The sequence below is a fragment of the Pleuronectes platessa genome, chromosome 16, assembly GCF_947347685.1.
Source record: "Pleuronectes platessa chromosome 16, fPlePla1.1, whole genome shotgun sequence".
Lineage (NCBI taxonomy): Eukaryota > Metazoa > Chordata > Actinopteri > Pleuronectiformes > Pleuronectidae > Pleuronectes > Pleuronectes platessa.
In genome coordinates, this window is record NC_070641.1 from 13,540,296 (window position 1) to 13,559,351 (window position 19,056).

General features: G+C 40.7%; 2 protein-coding genes across 2 annotated transcripts; one reads left to right on the forward strand and one right to left on the reverse strand.

The window, feature by feature from the left end:
- The first annotated feature begins 1,028 nt into the window (after positions 1–1,028).
- Positions 1,029–13,103, forward strand: LOC128458455 (myosin heavy chain, fast skeletal muscle-like). Its single transcript, XM_053443292.1, has 39 exons — positions 1,029–1,235; positions 1,401–1,544; positions 1,633–1,789; positions 1,880–1,907; positions 1,995–2,109; positions 2,200–2,292; positions 2,426–2,489; positions 2,612–2,710; positions 2,804–2,907; positions 3,001–3,139; positions 3,412–3,530; positions 3,618–3,767; positions 4,338–4,508; positions 4,600–4,906; positions 5,029–5,105; positions 5,208–5,295; positions 5,378–5,495; positions 5,595–5,718; positions 5,809–5,945; positions 6,036–6,291; positions 6,465–6,707; positions 7,172–7,348; positions 7,473–7,618; positions 7,747–7,837; positions 7,929–8,318; positions 8,413–8,539; positions 8,659–8,777; positions 9,977–10,173; positions 10,267–10,450; positions 10,543–10,708; positions 10,802–10,926; positions 11,077–11,385; positions 11,471–11,674; positions 11,761–11,886; positions 11,970–12,140; positions 12,253–12,357; positions 12,432–12,527; positions 12,635–12,766; positions 13,083–13,103. The coding sequence occupies exons 1-39, from the start codon at positions 1,029–1,031 to the stop codon at positions 13,101–13,103; spliced, it is 5,826 nt and encodes a 1,941-aa protein (XP_053299267.1).
- Positions 13,104–13,495: 392 nt separating this feature from the next.
- LOC128458456 (uncharacterized) lies at positions 13,496–18,955 on the reverse strand. The gene is made up of 15 exons (XM_053443293.1): positions 18,862–18,955; positions 18,373–18,493; positions 18,189–18,283; positions 17,950–18,087; positions 17,669–17,825; positions 17,396–17,562; positions 16,820–16,996; positions 16,569–16,713; positions 16,303–16,478; positions 15,978–16,139; positions 15,442–15,589; positions 15,213–15,355; positions 14,640–14,810; positions 14,400–14,438; positions 13,496–14,315 (listed from the first exon to the last, which is right to left on the reverse strand). Exons 1-15 carry the CDS (start codon positions 18,910–18,912, stop codon positions 13,869–13,871), a joined length of 2,337 nt encoding a protein of 778 aa, XP_053299268.1. The 5' UTR covers positions 18,913–18,955; the 3' UTR covers positions 13,496–13,868.
- Between the last annotated feature and the right edge of the window lie 101 nt (positions 18,956–19,056).

Below are 19,056 nucleotides of genomic sequence, written 5' to 3' on the forward strand. Positions count from 1 at the left end.
TATTTATGAATCAGCACTTCCATATTTTGGATTACGTATTATCAACCGTTGATTGATTCATTGTGATAAATTTAGATAATATAGGTTCAACAACAGATTTCCTATTATATCACCCAGTATCTGCAGTGTGTATTTAAAGGAATTCATGAATTTGTCATTAATTCATCAGTGATAATTTTGAAACAACTTTTGCTATGTACTATATAACATTCATAGTTGTTAATGTAATAAGATATTATATTGCTGTTTGAAGTTGACAACACGATAACATAATTTATCCTGCTTTTGTTTGTATAAACTGTAATGTATACATTTGTTTTCATGTAATAGCTTGTATGTTAACTGTTAAATGTTAATTAATGCATATAACATACATTTGAACAGTAACTGTTTTTTAATCATCCGATCAGTTTTTTAAAAGACCTTTGATCAGTTTATGCTTTGCCACCTCTCAGTTTGGGCACAGGGAAAAAATACATACTGATGCAAACGTGCACGCAAGGCAGTACAATGTCAATGTCAAAGGATTAGCATCAACATGACAAGAATACATGACCAAATTGAGAAAGGCACACCTACTTAGAAGAGAGTCCTCCCTCTATAAAGGAGGCTTCTTAGGGCACTGTCTACCGCTGTTAGGCTTCCAACTCAGGTGAGTGTATCATCCACTGAACTTGATCTACATGCTAACAAGAATGTTTGTTTGCATTAAATTGTGATCATTTAAATAATTGATTCATGTGTCAAATGTGATGCCAGCCGGTAGTTTAAAAGGTTAAAGAAATTATCAAATGAATGATGAATGAATGAATGGTTGAGTAATACATTTTGCAGCAACAATTGTACTCAAGTTTCACAATTTATCAATAGGTCTCAAAAGAACAGACCTGCCTGCATTCAATCTGCTCTTGGGACCACAGGAGGTACAGTTTATCGTCTGTGATATCCACCAATTCAAAACACCTCATCTGTAGAGCTACTGACAGCATTTTACCGACTCCTTATTTTCAGACACTGAAGGTGCCATCATGAGCACAGACGCAGAGATGGAGGCCTATGGTCCTGCATGTATTTATCTGCGGAAGTCAGAGAAGGAGAGGCTTGAGGCTCAGACCGCACCGTTTGATGCCAAAACTGCCTACTTTGTGGTCCATCCTAAGGAGATGTATCTCAAGGGTAAAGTCACCAAAAGAGAGGGTGGCAAAGTCACCGTTGAAACATTAGAAGGAAATATGGTAAGTGTAATAATGTCTAAAATTTATCTCCACAAATGATTCATAGAAATAATGGATTACATATATAAAGTGTTCTCCAAAACACCTGAATAGCACTTTGCTTTTGAGATTTTATGATACTTATGTATAGTGTGCTATCAAATTTTTGCTTGATTGTATATTCAGACTCTTACTGTAAAAGAGGATGAAATCCATCCCATGAACCCTCCCAAGTATGACAAAATTGAGGACATGGCTATGATGACCCACCTCAACGAGCCTACTGTGCTGTATAACCTCAAAGAGCGTTTTTCATCATGGATGATCTATGTAAGTTTCAATCTTACAATATGGGGTGTCTGTATATGTAAAGCCTTTGTGTCAAATCGAATAACGCTTTTCCTCTTTGGCACTTCAGACCTACTCTGGCCTGTTCTGTGTCGTCGTGAACCCCTACAAGTGGCTTCCTGTGTACGAAACAATTGTCGTTAACGCATACAGAGGAAAGAAGAGGATTGAGGCACCACCCCACATCTTCTCTATCTCTGACAATGCCTATCAGTTCATGCTCACTGGTGAGACACATTATTTTTACCAGAGTTACCACATTAATCAAGTAAATGTGTAAAAAAGTTTGAACTTGAGTGCGTATGTTTGTATTCTAGATCGTGAGAACCAGTCGGTCCTTATCACGTGAGTATTACACAACCTTTCAAGAAGATTTTTTGGAACCATTATGACTAGATAGATAAGTAAGTAAGGATATCATTTAATTCCCAGTGGAGAATCCGGTGCTGGAAAGACTGTCAACACCAAGCGTGTCATCCAGTACTTTGCAACAATTGCAGTCGCTCCAGGAAAGCCGGGACAGAAAGTAGAAGCAAGCAAAATACAGGTAAAACTGGGCTGTCAGCGAAAATTCTTTATCACAGTTGATCGTTGCGTGATGATAGATTTTATACAACCCGATAATGACCCTATGTAGGGTTCGCTGGAAGATCAAATCATTGCAGCCAACCCTCTGCTTGAGGCTTATGGTAATGCCAAGACTGTGAGGAATGACAACTCCTCACGTTTCGTAAGTATTCATTTTATGGGCCTTCTCGTGCTGTAACTACCCTACACTTAATGTAACTTTGACTTAAACTGAAATTTTCTGATTATCTTTTTTTTGCTACAGTTAAAAAAAACTGATTTTATTACTACTCTAGGGTAAATTCATCAGAATCCACTTTGGTACTTCTGGAAAGCTGTCCTCAGCTGATATTGAAACTTGTAAGTGGCAACCATGGTGTGACTCACGATTCGTGTGAAGTAAAATGTGTTTTTTAACAAACTAAACAAGAAAAATGTAAAAACAATTATCCGGCATCCGTTATTGAATTGGCAATTCTTAGATCTGCTGGAGAAGTCCCGTGTCACCTTCCAGTTGTCGGCTGAGAGGAGCTACCATATCTTCTATCAGCTGATGACAGGCCACAAGCCGGAGCTGCTGGGTATGATGACACATGGAAAATAGGAAGTTGGAGTTGGAATTAAGCTGCTGTTACCAGAGGACTGATTCATTTATTTCTTCTGTTCCTTTGTAGAGGCTCTTCTGATCACCACCAACCCCTATGACTACCACATGATCAGTCAGGGTGAAATCACTGTCAAAAGCATTAATGATATAGAGGAGTTCATTGCAACAGATGTAAGCTGATAGCAATTGGTATAATAATGCCAGAGGGCAGATGCCAAAATAACAGATTTTCTTAAAAAATGATTTGCTGTGCATGGATTGCAGACTGCTATTGACATCTTGGGATTCACCGGTGATGAGAAATTCGGCATATTCAAGCTGACTGGGGCTGTGATGCATCATGGCAACATGAAATTCAAGCAAAAGCAGCGTGAGGAGCAGGGTGAACCTGATGGCACGGAGGGTAAATATATTAATAGTTCAATATCATAAGTTTACACTAAAGCAGATTTCATAAGGTTAACCTACAATATATAAACTCCTACAGTGACTTACACAGTGAGAGTGTAATTTTAACATTATCAATCTGCTAAAATGGTGGATTTTATTGGTTAAATTCAAAACAGCTAAGAAGAAGGTGTGCTGATCTAGTAAATCATGATTCCAAACAACTTTAAAGAAGATAAATAGCTTTCACAAACTTTAACTATCAAAACTTTGGTTTTTTTCAATCAGTTGCTGATAAAATCGCTTACCTTTTGGGCTTGAACTCAGCTGACATGCTGAAATGTCTGTGCTATCCAAGAGTCAAGGTCGGAAATGAGATGGTGACCAAAGGTCAAACCGTTCCACAGGTAAAATGACTCACAAAAAGTAATATGTTTAAAAATGAAGTAATGTGCATCAAGAAAAACTGATATAAATTTCACCCCCATTACTAGATCAACAATGCTGTCTCAGCTCTGTGCAAGTCTATCTATGAGAAAATGTTCTTGTGGATGGTCATCCGTATCAATGAGATGCTGGACACAAGGCAGCCAAGACAATTCTTCATTGGTGTGCTGGATATCGCTGGATTTGAGATCTTTGATGTGAGTATTTGCAGAACCTTTGATTTACATCACAAGTCAACAGTGTTTCTCTATGCGACTAATTACATTTAATATAATTTTCAAGGTCTCTGCCCTACTATGTTGAGTGCCTTGTGTAAAATTCCCTGCTGGAGCACAGTAGATGTCACAACACATCACTTGTATTCTGCTAGCGAGATTTTTTGCACATGCACACAGCTCATGTTCAATAGCGAACTTAGCAGTAAACTCCCTCGCCTGGCAGGAACGTTCAGCAAATTTGTTAAATATACTTTTTTGAACAGTGTGTGGCGGTGACAAACAAATCCACCACTAACTTCTGCCAGGATTGCAGCCACTCAAGTTTGGAATAAGTGGATGTTTGGAAATAAATGTTCATCTGAAGAAGTCTAGTTGCTGCGTTTTCACTGAACATAATATTTGGTCAGTTGTGCACAGCCAGAATACCGTAACCCACAATGCTGCTTACACCTTGAGATAAGAGATGATGTATATTATGATTTTATGCTATCCAAATAATATTGAAATGAATTGATTCGAATTTAAATATATATATTTTTTAAATTACAGTACAACAGCTTGGAGCAGCTTTGCATCAACTTCACCAATGAGAAACTGCAACAGTTCTTCAACCACCACATGTTTGTTCTGGAGCAAGAGGAGTACAAGAAAGAAGGCATTATTTGGGAGTTCATTGACTTTGGTATGGATTTGGCGGCCTGCATTGAGCTTATTGAAAAGGTAAGGCAAGCCAGTCATGTAGCACTTAAATCATGTTTTCTGGTTTATGCTAAATTGTTCATTCTTGTTAATATCATATTATTTCCTTTAGCCAATGGGAATCTTTTCCATCCTTGAAGAGGAGTGCATGTTCCCCAAGGCAACAGACGTCTCTTTCAAGAACAAGCTATATGATCAGCACCTGAGCAAGACCAAGGCCTTTGAGAAGCCAAAACCTGTAAAGGGCAAGGCTGAGGCTCACTTCTCCCTGGTTCACTATGCCGGTACAGTGGACTACAGCATCACTGGCTGGCTGGACAAAAACAAGGACCCACTGAATGACTCAGTTGTTCAGCTGTACCAGAAAGCTTCAAACAAACTGCTTGCTCTTCTGTACGCTGCCCATTTTGCAGCTGACGGTAAGGAGCAAAAAGTTTGGCTATGTGCTAATTCAGTTTAATTAAGTTTTGTGGCTTCCTTTGTGAAAGAAACCCAGACACTGAATCCAGATTTTAATATTTGGTGATATTTAACAAAACAGAGGCTGCTGCTGGTGGCAAGAAGGGTGGTGCAAAGAAGAAGGGTGGTTCCTTCCAGACTGTGTCTGCTCTTTTCAGGGTATTTACATTAACAATAACATAAAGACATAATCTAATCACATTGGTTGATTTAGCAGTTTTGTTTCAATTAATCAAATTGAATTAAATATGTCAATCTCAGGAGAACTTGGGCAAGCTGATGACCAACTTGAGGAGCACTCATCCTCATTTTGTGCGTTGCCTAATTCCCAATGAGACAAAGACCCCAGGTAAGAAGCCAACATTCCTACTTACTGAATGTCATGTTACACAGTGGTCCAATGTCCAACTACTTCAATTTGCAACTCTCAGGTCTGATGGAGAACTTCTTGGTCATTCACCAACTGAGGTGCAACGGTGTGCTGGAGGGCATCAGAATCTGCAGAAAGGGCTTCCCAAGCAGAATCCTCTATGGTGACTTCAAGCAGAGGTGACTTTTTTAGAAAAGGCAATGAAAATTATTGTGATGAAGTTACCTCACGCCAATAGGTGAGGTACATACAAATATCTACATAATAATATTTTGTAGATACAAAGTACTGAATGCCAAAGTCATCCCTGAGGGACAGTTCATTGACAACAAGAAAGCTGCAGAGAAGCTGTTGGGCTCCATTGATGTGGACCACACGCAGTACAAGTTTGGGCACACAAAGGTACAATTCTATAGAAAATATCAACAGCTATAAGTGTCAAAGTCATATCTATGTGTACTGAAAATCAATTTCTTTGACTTGGCAACATAGGTGTTCTTCAAAGCTGGTCTGCTGGGTACCCTGGAGGAAATGAGAGATGAGAAACTGGCTTCGCTGGTGACCATGACTCAAGCCTTCTGCAGAGGATACCTCAGCAGGACAGAGTTTGTTAAGATGATGGAAAGGAGGTAGGTTTCCACAATACTGAATTGCTCATTTAATTTACAAAGTGTAATGTTGTAACAATAATAACACAAAAATAAATGTTATTTCTGTAGAGATGCAGTCTTCACCCTCCAGTACAACATTCGTTCATTCATGAATGTGAAGAACTGGCCGTGGATGCATCTGTACTTCAAGATCAAGCCTCTTCTGAAGAGTGCTGAGACTGAGAAGGAACTGAGTCAGATGAAAGAGAACTATGGAAAGATGCAGTCTGACCTGACTACTGCCCTGGCCAAGAAGAAGGAAATGGAAGAGAAGATGGTTTCCCTGTTGCAGGAGAAGAATGACCTGCAACTGCAAGTGGCTTCGGTACGTAAAGTGTACTATTTATTTAGTGTACACATTGTGTACATGCTTAATGAAAGTTTAATTCCACTATCCTCTTCTGACTTTTTGTGTACCTTACTTAAGTTGTTGGTTATTGAAAGAATAATTAGCATTTCAAAAATGTAACGAAAGCTAATTATCCTATTGTACTGTAGGAAGGGGAGAATCTCACAGATGCTGAGGAAAGGTGTGAAGGGCTCATTAAGAGCAAAATTCAGCTTGAGGCCAAACTCAAAGAGACATCTGAGAGACTGGAGGATGAAGAGGAAATGAATGCTGAGCTGACTGCCAAGAAGAGGAAGCTGGAGGATGAATGCTCTGAGCTGAAGAAGGACATTGATGACCTTGAGCTCACCTTGGCTAAAGTGGAGAAGGAGAAACATGCCACAGAAAACAAGGTGCAGTTTATTTTGACTGTCTATTGCATAAACAATATTGTTGTTACTGTTGTTATGCTTTGCTGTGCCCTTTTGACTTATTACACTTTCTAAAGTTCAGTGTTTAGGATTAAGGTGAAAGGAATCTATTGTCAGAAATTGAATATAAAAGAATTGTAGTGGTATTTCCCCAAGTGTGTTTCATCTAAATTGTACAAATTGTTGTCTACTTTGCCCTAGAATGGGCTCTTTATGTTTCAAGGCTCTATATTTATATCAGTAGAAGGTCTTCCCTATGGAAGCCGTTTTTATTTTACAGTAGTCCAGACTGGATAAACTAAACACCTTTTAGTTCCTATGACAACTGAATGCTAACACAGGGTCTCTTTCATATTTGGAAGGAGGTGGTGAGGTGAAGGGTATTCAGCTGCAACGTTACCACTAGATGCCACAACATTTGACATGCTGAACATTTAAACCATCAGGTAAAAAACCTGACAGAGGAAATGTCATGCCAAGATGAGTCCATTGCCAAGTTGACCAAGGAGAAGAAAGCCCTCCAAGAGAACCATCAGCAAACACTGGACGATCTCCAGTCAGAGGAAGACAAAGTCAACACTCTGACCAAGGCCAAGATAAAGCTGGAACAGCAAGTGGATGATGTAAGAAAACATTTGTTTTGACTGTTTTGAAGTTTGTCCTGTAATGATATGAATGACTTTTGATTCACATGTTCTATATCTAAGATGCCTCAATTACTAAAATCATTAAAACTGTTAAATATAGCTTGAGGGATCACTGGAACAAGAGAAGAAGCTCCGCATGGACCTTGAGAGAGCCAAGAGGAAGCTTGAGGGAGACCTGAAACTGGCCCAGGAATCTATCATGGATCTGGAGAATGACAAGCAGCAGTCTGATGAGAAAATCAAGAAGTGGGTTTTTTTAAGTTTTTTTAAACCTGCTGTGAGCATCTCATACACTGCATGCATCAAACTTTTTTGTAATCTTCTTCATCAGAAGTATAACACTGACTGAATATGATTTTACTTTCTTATTACAGGAAGGACTTTGAGATCAGTCAGCTTCTCAGCAAGATTGAGGATGAACAGTCCGTTGGTGCTCAGCTTCAGAAGAAGATCAAGGAACTTCAGGTAATGTTATTTTACACAAATATTAGATTCCAAAAATCTGAAATGTCTTCTTATCAATAGCCTTTTCTGATGTGACTGTCATCAAATCTAGGCTCGCATTGAGGAGCTGGAGGAGGAGATTGAGGCTGAGAGGGCTGCTAGGGCCAAGGTTGAGAAACAGAGAGCTGACCTCTCCAGGGAACTTGAGGAGATCAGCGAGAGGCTTGAGGAAGCTGGCGGAGCAACAGCCTCTCAGATTGAGATGAACAAGAAGCGTGAGGCTGAGTTCCAGAAGCTGCGTCGCGACCTAGAGGAGTCAACCCTGCAGCATGAAGCTACCGCATCATCTCTTCGCAAGAAGCAGGCTGACAGTGTTGCAGAGTTGGGTGAGCAGATCGACAACCTCCAGCGAGTTAAGCAGAAGCTGGAGAAGGAAAAGAGCGAGTACAAGATGGAGATTGATGATCTTTCCAGCAACATGGAGGCAGTTGCCAAAGCAAAGGTGTGCACAATCAATATATATATATATATATTTCAAACTACTGTATAAATATGTATTTAAAATAATGATGATATCAACTACTGTTTGATTTCAGACCAATCTGGAGAAAATGTGCAGAACTCTTGAAGATCAACTAAGTGAAATTAAATCCAAAAATGACGAGAACGTTCGCCAGCTCAATGACATAAGTGCACAGAAGGCAAGACTGCAAACAGAGAACGGTGTGTAAATCAATCCCTTCTTCCAAAATAATAGAAGACTTTAGTTATTGAAGTCACTTTCAGCTATATTTCAAGTGTGAAAGGAGCCACTCAAAACCTGTTCTTACTTGTTTCTTCAGGCGAGTTCTCTCGCCAGGTCGAAGAGAAAGAAGCTCTTGTTTCACAGCTCACCAGAGGAAAACAGGCTTACACTCAGCAGATAGAAGAGCTTAAGAGACACATTGAGGAGGAAGTAAAGGTATGAGATCTTATGCATTGTCCAGTTTATAATGCAATGTGTCTCTAAGGCACATCTGTGGACTTCAATACGTGCGGTTTGCAGGGGGGAACTACAGTCTATAGTTCCAATAAATTCTAATTTGCCACCTTCCATCATGTGCATACAACTAAGGATTGATAGTTTCAAGTCCATCATAGAGCCCTACTTATAGGATGGATGGATAGGATAGGATTATCTACCTATTTTATCTTGTGTTTCTGTTTTTATTCTTTCTACCGCAATATTTTATATTTTATATTTTATTCTATTGTATTGTATTTTATTGTATTCAAATGTACCGGCTGCTATGACGACTTAATTTCCCCTCGGGGATGAATAAAGTAATCTATCTATCTATCTATCTATCTAATAACGGCTAATATCTTCCCGAAATGAGCTACTTTACTGTTAAAACGCATGTGAAATGCATACTTGACTAAAGATGTGTTTTCATGATACAGCTTTGCTCCCGAGGTCTTTATATACACATAAGCCTATCACATAATTTGAGTTACTCACACACTCTCACAATTTCAACTATCATAAAAAAAAACTGATTGTACCAGCTTTGTTGTGTGTTGCTCAAAAGTAAAATTGCTGTCAAACCAGACCAAATCTTTCTTAATTCTTACTTCACAGCAGCCTAGCTAGTTGTTACTCCACATTAGCCTAGCTAATTGTTACTGCACAGCAGCCTAGCTAGCTGTTACTCCACATTAACCTAGCTAATTGTTACTGCACAGTAGCCTAGCTAGTTGTTACTGCACAGTAGCCTATCCTGGATGAGGGACAGAGAAAAATGATTTTCACACACCTGTCTGAGCATCACTCTGAGTCCGTTGGATGTGGTTAAGGTGGAGCATGCATCGCTGACAATAGAAGCAAAAGGCTGAAGCCACAGGTTGATCCTGTAAATCAGCAATTAGCATTTAGCCAGACTTCAGATGTACCTGGTGATCAGACGCCATGGTGTGTTTGAGTCACGACACTTGACTTGGTTGCTGGCCAGTGCATCACATCTGCAGCTTTACAAATATTTGCGCACAGGGGGAAAAAAGTAAATATGTGTTAAGTAAATGTAACTTGCTACTTCCGCCTAACTTGACTTTGGGTATATATTCAACAGTTTGTTAACAGAATCTATTTACACTTTCATGCTGCTTGTTAATAATCCATAGGCCAAGAACGCCCTGGCCCACGCGTTGCAGTCATCCCGCCATGACTGCGATCTGCTCAGAGAGCAGTTTGAGGAGGAGCAAGAGGCCAAGGCTGAGCTCCAGAGAGGCATGTCCAAGGCCAACAGTGAGGTGGCTCAGTGGAGAAGCAAATATGAGACTGATGCTATCCAGCGCACTGAGGAACTGGAGGAGGCCAAGTACATGAATCCTTCTTACTTGATCAGTCCATTATTTGGCATTCAACATTAAATTTGCATTATTAAATTCAAATATATTCTTCTTTGTGACAGGAAAAAGCTTGCCCAGCGCCTGCAGGATGCTGAGGAGTCCATCGAGGCTGTGAACTCCAAGTGTGCCTCATTGGAGAAGACCAAGCAGAGGCTGCAGGCTGAGGTGGAGGACCTCATGATTGATGTGGAGAGAGCTAATTCTCTGGCCGCCAACCTTGACAAGAAGCAGAGGAACTTTGACAAGGTAACTAATTAAACTGGGGATCAAACCCAGGTTTATCAGAAGAAACTTATACCTGTGTTAACTAATCGTTTAATCAACCTATACAAACCTAGGTCATGTCAGAATGGAAACAGAAGTATGAAGAGAGCCAGTCTGAGCTGGAAGGATCCCTGAAGGAGGCTCGCTCCCTCAGCACTGAACTGTTCAAGATGAAGAACTCTTATGAGGAGTCTCTGGATCAGTTGGAGACATTGAAGAGAGAGAACAAGAACCTGCAGCGTACATCAACTATTATCTTTCCTAAATGCAAATATTAATTTAGAGCTGGTTGTGAATAGTCTAACTATGGTTGTCCTTGTATTTGTTTTGCAGAGGAGATCTCAGACCTGACTGAACAGATTGGTGAGACTGGAAAGAGCATCCATGAACTTGAAAAGGCCAAGAAGCTTGTTGAAAGTGAGAAGACAGAAATCCAGACTGCACTGGAAGAAGCAGAGGTATTTCCTCTCAAGTTTTTTGTTGTTAGAACAATTAATGTAATATTTCTCTAATGGTGCCCTTCATTTAACTATTTTCGATTATGTGTTGTTATCATTAAAGAGCTGTCATTTTGGCACATAGCTTTATTTAGCCGGTTGATCTTGCAGGGCACACTGGAGCACGAGGAGTCCAAGATTCTCCGTGTCCAGCTTGAGCTCAACCAGATCAAAGGTGAGGTTGACAGGAAGCTTGCAGAGAAGGATGAGGAGATGGAGCAGATCAAGAGGAACAGCCAGAGGGTGATGGACTCCATGCAGACCACTCTTGATTCTGAGGTCAGGAGCAGGAACGATGCCCTGAGAATCAAGAAGAAGATGGAGGGAGACCTGAATGAGATGGAGGTTCAGCTGAGCCACGCCAACAGGCAGGCTGCTGAGGCCCAGAAACAACTGAGGAACGTCCAGGGACAGCTCAAGGTGATGTTTGTTTTGATTGTTGACTGAAAAAGAGAAATGCCTAACAGGAAAGAAAGTTAACATCTTTTCCACTTTTTATCATCAGGATGCCCAATTGCACCTTGATGACGCTGTCAGAGGACAGGAGGACATGAAGGAGCAGGTTGCCATGGTGGAGCGCAGAAATGGTCTGATGCTGGCTGAGATTGAGGAGCTGAGAGCCGCTCTGGAGCAGACAGAGAGAGGACGCAAAGTGGCTGAGCAGGAGCTGGTTGATGCTAGTGAGCGTGTTGGCCTGCTTCACTCTCAGGTTTGTTTTCATTCATTCAACAGAAAATGAAATTATTAAGAACACTGTATATATCATAATAAACGTGAATTTTCTCAAACATCCAGAACAACAGTCTGCTGAACACCAAGAAGAAGCTGGAGTCTGACTTTGTCCAGGTTCAGGGTGAAGTTGATGACACTGTTCAGGAAGCAAGGAATGCTGAGGAGAAAGCCAAAAAGGCTATCACTGATGTGAGTTTACATCTCAATCTCAATACGTGGTTTTAAGGCTTATACCAAATGAAACTTGTACTGGAGACCATTTATCATTTCAGGCTGCCATGATGTCTGAGGAGTTGAAGAAGGAGCAGGACACAAGTGCTCATCTGGAGAGGATGAAGAAGAACCTGGAGGTCACAGTCAAGGACCTGCAGCACCGTCTGGATGAGGCTGAGAACCTCGCAATGAAGGGTGGCAAGAAGCAGCTCCAGAAACTGGAGTCCAGGGTATGAAATGTCAAAAATTCAACTTTGAATGTATCAATTCAACTAAGCCTTTCTTTATCTGCTTTTAAATCCTTTTACAAAACTTTGATTTTCTTTTATTATCTAATTACAGGTGCGTGAGCTGGAGGCTGAAATTGAGGTCGAGCAGAGACGTGGAACTGATGCTATTAAAGGAGTCCGTAAATATGAGAGGAGAGTGAAGGAACTCACTTACCAGGTATAAACTTTACTAAAAACGATACATTACTTTGAGGTGTATTGTCTTTCACTTACATGAATTAATTTGTGCAGACTGAGGAGGACAAGAAGAATGTGAGCAGGCTTCAGGATCTGGTGGACAAGCTGCAGCTTAAAGTCAAGGCTTACAAGAGACAGGCTGAGGAGGCTGTACGTTAAATCTACATTTAACTTAACAACCTAACATTTACATCAGTTGAGTTAAAAATCTTATTTCATCGTGACCAAATTCATCAATATAAATAAATCCTTTGCAGGAGGAGCAGGCCAACACTCATATGTCCAGGTGCAGGAAGGTTCAGCACGAGCTGGAAGAGGCTCAGGAGCGCGCTGACATCTCTGAGTCTCAGGTCAACAAGCTGAGAGCCAAGAGCCGTGATACTGGAAAGGTAACATTCTTTTTGACATCATGGCGACATAAGCTATTGCATATATCCATAACAACATGAAATTCTAATAGAAAATATATACATGCATAATTACCTTATGGGTTAGGGTTAGGGTTAGGGTTATAAATTATGAACTAGTTGCAGTGTGTTATTCCAAAAGTAATATAGGGGATAACACGTCAACATCCCTGCAAGATATATAACTGCAAGATATATAACCAGTACACAGTGAATGTGACTGTATTCCTCCTATAATACTGTACATTCCAGTAGACACCGCCTCCAAACACTAATGATCTCTCCTTCTTTCTTTCAGGGAACTGACTCTGCTGAATAACATGCAAGATCTAGTTGAGGCCTTTAAACCAAGCTCAAACAATATGAGCGTGATTTTCCTTCTTGAAATCTTCAATAAATATTTAAACTTACATGATTGTGTAAGTTTATGTTGTTTTATTCTTAATGCATGTTGGACCCTAAACCAAAAGTCATGGGGGGAAAAGTGACATGACCGTGTATTATAACAGTGTGCGTGAATGTGATGTCCAGAATTACAAGTCAAGATGCACCATATATTTACTGAAAACATGTAATAATAAATAATACATGTACAAATAGATCTACATTAATGAAAATGTTTCAAATTGAGTGAAGGCTGTTTTTAATCCATACAGTCTTTGTTCTTTGCCAATTGTGTGCAGGAACTTATAAAGCACAAACACGAACAGCTTATCAGGTTTAATTTAGGTTTTTCTGTTTTTTATTGTTATTGTCAGCTTCACACAGTTTGCCAGAGTTGTGGGTTAAATTACAGCCAAGCTACAGCTTCTCTCTTTGGATAAGCAGCTAAAGCAGTATAACATCATTTAACAGCATACAATGTTTTTACATTTGAAAAAGCAATACAATTAGTTCTCACCCAAACCACTCATGTACACACAATGTGTACCAACATATATATGAAATATTTGCCCAGCCAAATAAAACAGGATCATCTGCTCATCTTGAGAGTCAAAAACAATTGTATAAACATTGCTTACTACTGACACATTTCTTCTAAATCCTGTTCCTCTGAAGAAAATTGACAGTGTTGCCAACCTGACTATTGTTTATTGCCACCATCCTTCCTATCTTTCTTCCCCTCCCCCTTTCCCTTTCCTTCCCCTGTCTTGTCCCTCCCCCTTCCAGGATCCCCTTTTTGACTTTGTCCTCCTTCAGCCATCGCTCTCTGCAGCTGGGCCATATGAACCTTCTCAATCAGAGAGAAGCAGTCGTCATCTGGGCTGATACGTGGGCTTGAAGTTACAGCATGTGCTTTGCTGGTTGCACTTGGGTTAGGAGATGACGGTCTTGAGCGAGCTTTCCTTGGACTTGCGTGGCTTGGAGAGCCGTGCCTGGACTTAACATCGTCTTTTGGGACAAGGTTTAAGTTGAAGGACAGGGGTCTGCCAAGTCCTGGGCTGAGGGGAATCACAAAGGTATCTCCTGGTGCTCCTAGAGTGAGGAACACCTCTGGGAATGCACATTGTTGAACAGCATTCTCTTGTCCCTTTGATAGATATAAGGGTCAATTAGCAGTGATCAAGACACACATCTTTTTTCAAGACAATAACCTTGGTGCAGTACAGCTTACCTGCTGTGGTGTGAAACTCATTGATACCCTCACTGTAACCTGTAAAAAAGTTATTCTTCAATACAGCGTCTAAGGTTTCACAATGTTTAGCCTTTCATGAAAGCTTTAGACAAAGACCAGACTTTAAAATCACTTCCAGCAGCAGGTGGTCAGATGTGCCCCTTATTGCTGAAACTCACAAAGAAAAGGAGCTTGACTCCATCCCCTACATCTGTTTTTTATTTGAGGTAAACGCGTTACCTGTGCTGGAGAGTGGAGATTCTTCTGATATTCAGTTTCAGGGGTAAATGACGCAGATCTGGGCAGGCCAGATGCTGCATTGTCCATTTGGGGTTGCGTGGTCGGTCTGGAACCGCCCTTCCTCGGTGTAGTTGGTGTACTTTCAGCCACAGTGATGAGTGGAGGACAGGCCTTACAAGAGAAATTCAAAGCAAAAGGCTATTTAGCTGTCAGGTATTTCATTATAACAGCTCTGACTTCTTTTGAGGTTATTGTGGGTTAAAGGCTCAGTGTAAGGGAAATAATACTGTCTTAGCATGCTTGTATTCTCTACAGTGATTACAGATGTGTGTCCATAGTTCTAGAGTTGAGATCCATGTAATTGAACCCTACAGATGCTCCGAAGAATAATATGGCACGATGTTTCTGCCATGAGATAGAGTTCTGTTTGTCAAAGGAATGTGTCACGTCACAACCTGCATACCACTCACTCTCTGGAAGTGTGACATAAAAATGACAACGAGCCATAGTTAGCAATATTTGGGAATATTCTTTACTTCCACACCACCAATAATTAAATGTGGTGTCTCTTACTGGGATTTCAACCTTTGTACTTTCTTTACGTTCAGAATTCCCACTTATCCCCGGCAGGCGAGACAGGGCAACGCGTTGATCGTCTAGCCGTCGCCCTTGACTGGAGGTGATGATTTTGAAGAATGCATCAGCATCTGCACCTGCTGCAAAGAGTCGAGAGTTGTTTCCGTGACATGTAACTGGCATAAAACACATTCTTGACCCGCGTGCCCTGTGTGCCGTTTCTGACCTGTTGGCCCATTAGCGCTTCCATTGTGTGTGGGTGTGGCGGGTGTGCTTCTGCTTGGTTGCAAAGAGCAACGCTGCTCGTCCATACGTCCGCCTTGTGAATGACTAATCATATTGAGAAACTTGTCCTGCTCAGCGGGATGAGCCTGCTAAAAAATGTTGACAAAGAAAAGACACCAGCAGTGGTACAAGTCACAAATTGCGCAAAAATGAGGCTCACAAGACTCGAAATAAGCAGCATGAAATGAGCTTTACTATCTATCCCATGTCATTTTAATGTTATGACAAGGTGGAACTTTTAGGAAAAGGGTTAGCTACAACTGTAACAACATTTTTTGTTGCGCTCATTCATGTTGGGACTGATCGGAAACTATCTGGAAACACATGTGGGTGTCTGAGTCATCATTTCTAAACGTCCTTGACAGTGTTTCCAAAACTCGATAATTCCAGAGTTGTTCCAGGTGATGCGTTTTTAATAATAAAGAGTAATAGTCGAAGGGTTCAAAGCTATGAGCTGTCTATTAAGCAGCATCTCACCTGCTGATCTTGGGCGGTTTTGGCCCGGCTTAATGAGGCAGACCTCTGCACAGCTTTATCAGATGTCTCTGAATTGGGACGATCTTTGTGCGGAGTAGATTGGGTCCCAGGGTTGTGGAAGATCTGAGGTGCAGAGCATCGCTGTTCATCCATCCTTGATCCCTGTGAGTGTAAAATACAAGTCACTGTTGTAAAGACGGATCCAAGTGGTTGGGCTTATTCTTAAACATATTCTGTAGCTGCACAACACATTGTGAGACTAAATTAACAAGAATAATTACATTTTTCGCATTGGTTTTCACATCACATGAAGTATGAGGCCAACCTGAAGTGTGGAGACCATGTAACACAAGTGGCTTGTGTCCCTCTCTGCAGCACTCGATGTTGATGTGCTACCCCCATTTTGTATTCCTGGCAATGAAAGAAGAGACACTCGCTGATCATCAAGCCGTCGGCCTTGAGAGTTGGCCAGCAAGCTGAAAAACTTTTCCGAATCTGGACCTGGGACGGTGAAAAGACAGACATTTTGAGCACACATATAAACCCTTACTATTACTATTGATAGGAAGGCAAACATGTTTGGACTCTAACCTGTGGGCACGGTGCTCTGACTGGGCTTGTGTTTGGGTGGGGTCTGAGGACTAGCATTTAAGACACATCGCTGCTCATCCATATGTTCGCGCTGGAAATTACTCATTAGGTTAAACAACGCATCCTGTTCGGCGCCAGTCAAGTCCTGGGTGTGGAAGAAAAAATACATGCAAAGACAAATGAACATTCAGAGGGCAAACATTTTGCTTTGTTGTTTTCCAATGTCGATGTTGTGAGATTATATAATTCACCTGTTTTTTAGATGATTTATCTTTACTCTTAAGTCGTTCTACTTCTGAGCCGGGGCTGAAAGAGGCTGAGCGTGGAGGACCTGAACCAGAAGTTAACATATCCTTGTTTGGAGAAGACTTTTTCTCTGGCTTGAGGATTTGAGGCAGGGAGCATCTTTGCTCATCCATTCTGGAACCCTGAAAATATATCATGATCTTTTCATCATTTCTGGTCTTTTCTTACCATGAAAAAATCCAACAGACCATTATTAAATGATCCTTTAATCATGGTCTAAACAAACGTTCCCTTGTTAACGGTTCTTAAGATAATAACATGTTTATTGTTATATGTTTCCATGAGAACCTTGAAGTGATGCACATCCAAACCACAAATGAGAAACTGCACTGCTTTGTGAAGTTATGGCTGTTTGGACATATTGCTTTGTAGCATCCTACGAATCATATTTTATTTGTTTAATATTTGTTAATATTATAGTGACTAATTTGAACATTTAAAATCAGTGCTGACGTCAATACAGAACTTTGGTGCCTTCTCCGATTGCAGATTTTTTGTTCTGAAAATAAAAAAGGACAAACCTGGACTTTAGAGACCATGTAACACAAGTAGCTTGAATCTCCTGCAGCGGGAGATGTGGTCTTTTCTTTCGGTAATCCCGGTAATGGCTGCAGAGACACTCGCTGGTCATCGAGCCGGTTGCTTTGGGTGTTGGCCAAGAGATTGAAGAACATTTCAGGATCTGGACCTGGGGAAGAGGGAACACAAAAACAAGTGACTTAGTAACATGTAGATGATTCACTTTAAGAAATGAAAATGCAACTTGTCGGAACATGGAGGAAGCGATCCTTCACCTGTGTTTCCTGAACTTGCAAGCTTTCTGTCTGTGTTTTGGGGTGTGCAGGGAGCACTCTTGCTGGGGTTCAAGGAACAGCACTGGTCGTCCATGCGCCCTCGCTGTCCATGGCTGATCATATTCATGAACTTAGCCTGGTCATCATGTGATTCTGTCTATTGGACAAAAACAGTGTGACAGCAATTTGACCAAATGGAGATGCGATATTTAATTATATAAGCAATCCAGCAAGAGATGTCTGTAGTTATTAAAGCTGTGCGAATATAGGATAGAACGCACCTTTATGGTATTGGAGCGGTCACGCTGAGGGGGAACATCTAATTGGTGGACAGGTGACTGAAGTTTCCTGTGTCTATCTGGAGTACTCTCGGTCACAGAGATGTGAGGGGCAGAGTCGTTCTGGTCACTCAAAGGTTTCTGAGGAAACAAGTCATATTTTGGAGGACATAGTTATTTATTCATCCCACCATCTGTGCAGGTCGATACACTCAGCACTTTGATAACCTATAGCCTGGTACCTGGTCGTTAATTCCCGCCAATGAAAACTTGAGGTTATCAAGGCATTGTCCTTGCTTGTTGTCCAGGGTATGGGAGAACTCCTTATGGTTTGAACCTGTGGGTACAGAGAGGAAAATGTCCACAATCAATGTACAAAAGGACACATAGAATGTAGCTAGTACATAATGCATCCATTCTTTCTACCAGCAGGTGTGGTTTTGATTTGTGCAGTTTTAGCAGGACTCAAGGTGCAGCGTTGTTCATCCATTCGTCCACGCCCCGAGAGACTCATGATGTTCAGGATCTGATCCTGCTCTGGAGATTTCTGTGGAACATGGGATAAAAGATTTAGCAGAGAAATAAATAATGTAAGTACAACATCACAATTTAGAGACAATGTTTTTATCCTTGACAATTGAGTCTTTTGACCAAAACAATTGTGGCTTATTACCTGATATATATAATCACAGAAAAACTCAATATAAAACATGAATGTATCATCAAAATTCAACAATATATTACACCGTCAAAACATTGCACAAAAAGCATAAAAACAACATAATACACTTTCTATTTTTAACCACAGACTAGAATTTGGATACAATCATCTATTTAAAAAAAAAAAAATTCTTAATATTTTACAAGAACACAACATTCAAGTTAAAAGTGAGTGTTACATTCCAAAGGACCTACCAGCACGTTGTTGGTAGCTTCTGCATTCGAGTCCATTTCAGCATCTGCCATAATGAAAAAGTATACAAAGAAATGGAAAAAGGTTCCTGAATGAAAACTATTTGATCTGAGAAACTTTACAGAAAGTTACACAAGAGTATTTCCTGTGATCGGTGAAGATTCATTCACTATGTCCTGAACAGATCTACTGTCTAT

What these genes read in the sequence shown, in the direction of transcription:
- LOC128458455 (XM_053443292.1), top strand. Translation starts at nt 1,029, where the DNA reads ATGAGCACAGACGCAGAGATGGAGGCCTATGGTCCTGCATGTATTTAT. An exon ending in ATGACAACTCCTCACGTTTC is followed by an intron (nt 2,293 to 2,425) that starts GTAAGTATTCAT and finishes TTACTACTCTAG; the next exon opens with GGTAAATTCATCAGAATCCA. An exon ending in AGAGAACAAGAACCTGCAGC is followed by an intron (nt 10,709 to 10,801) that starts GTACATCAACTA and finishes TTTGTTTTGCAG; the next exon opens with AGGAGATCTCAGACCTGACT.
- LOC128458456 (XM_053443293.1), bottom strand. Translation starts at nt 18,912, where the DNA reads ATGGCAGATGCTGAAATGGACTCGAATGCAGAAGCTACCAACAACGTG. An exon ending in ACATGGTCTCTAAAGTCCAG is followed by an intron (nt 16,997 to 17,395) that starts GTTTGTCCTTTT and finishes ATATATTTTCAG; the next exon opens with GGTTCCAGAATGGATGAGCA. An exon ending in AAACCGCCCAAGATCAGCAG is followed by an intron (nt 15,590 to 15,977) that starts GTGAGATGCTGC and finishes AACATTTTTTAG; the next exon opens with CAGGCTCATCCCGCTGAGCA.